The following is a 1245-nucleotide window of genomic DNA, read 5'->3' as shown; positions in this document are numbered from 1 at the left end:
TGACTTTAATCTCAGAATTTTGACTTTTTTCTCAGAATTCTGACTTTTTTCTCAAAATTCTGACTTTAATCTCAGATTTCTGACTTTTTTTCCCATATTAAACTGAAATAAAATGTAAAAATCAGTTAACTTTTTAAATTATTTCAGTGGCCCTAATCTTCTTCTGTAATAACGGCTTCATTCTGCTGGATAAAAGCTTACTTTCCGCTCAAAGTAAAGTCAGGATTAAATGATTGATTCAGATAATAGAACTCACTGGAATGAGGAGAGATTTGCAAAACAAACACAAGAACTTCATTTTCCTGAAGTTTTAAAAAAATGCAATGTATACAACTCTGTGCTAGCAACCATGCTGAGCAGTTTGACATTTTTTTAAATGTTGTGCACGGATTAGAGCGGCACACCAGCTGATCAGCTACAAGCAGGCTGATTATAAAAGGTATTAACCTGTCTGGTTAGGGGGGTGGCGTTGCATGGCGTGCTGCTTAAGGCGGTTAAAGAGCTTAGCTTCAGTATTAATACGGCAGCACTGTTCTATAGAGCATCAATCACACCACTTTAAACCTCATTAATGCTAACTGCTAATATGAATGAACCAATAAGGTGATGGTTCGATCAGAGCGGGACGTCAGACATGATGCTGCTGCTCTGCTGGTTTACACTGATAAAGCAAACAGTAAAAAACGCTGGGACTGAGCTCACCCAGAACCACTCTGCAGTCGATGCCGTCCAGGTTGAGCAGCCAGGTGCTGGCGACCTTCGACCTGTTCTCCATGAACTGCTTCAAGCTCTTCCCATTGATCTCCAACGTGTATTCGTAGGCGAAGCCGCTGACCGCATCGATGTTGATGGTGGCTTTGGTCTCTGATTGGCCCACACTGAAGGTCTCCTTCCCCACGAGTTTAAACATCCAGTTCCGCCTCAGAACCTCCTGAAAAAACAGGATAAATGCGACTCGTGACCTTCGCCATAGATACAGGTCGGTTTATCTGCTGGTTTCCAGCTGCAAGATTGTCTCTTTATCTCTGGTGATGAGATCAAAGTGTTCAAATTTGGATTCCTTGTGAGAAAAGTGAAAACTCCCCCTGGGCTGGTCCAAAACCATTACACTGAAAAAAACTGAAATCTGCATAATTAATTTTAACGGAAAAGGATTAGGGCCACTGAAAAAATAAAAGTTAACTGATTTAAAAAAAATATTATTTCAGTTTAATATGGAAAAAAAAAGTCAGACTTTTGACTTTT

The 1245-nt window shown here is 40.1% G+C and overlaps 1 protein-coding gene across 4 annotated transcripts in view; it reads right to left on the bottom strand.

Moving 5' to 3' along the window:
• LOC107082533 (fas apoptotic inhibitory molecule 1-like) overlaps positions 1–1245 on the bottom strand; it is a 14560-nt gene that overhangs the window by 3376 nt on the left and 9939 nt on the right. For all 4 annotated transcript variants that reach the window (XM_015371284.1, XM_015371303.1, XM_015371278.1 and 1 more), the window contains one exon: positions 703–931. In XM_015371284.1, coding sequence (XP_015226770.1) covers positions 703–931 — 229 coding nt within the window. The remainder of the gene's footprint in view (positions 1–702; positions 932–1245) is intronic.

The sequence above is a fragment of the Cyprinodon variegatus genome, unplaced genomic scaffold, assembly GCF_000732505.1.
Source record: "Cyprinodon variegatus isolate N-32 unplaced genomic scaffold, C_variegatus-1.0 Scaffold3, whole genome shotgun sequence".
Taxonomy (NCBI): Eukaryota; Metazoa; Chordata; class Actinopteri; order Cyprinodontiformes; family Cyprinodontidae; genus Cyprinodon; species Cyprinodon variegatus.
The sequence above is the reverse complement of the archived record's forward strand: the minus strand, read 5'-3'. Positions and strand labels throughout refer to the sequence as shown.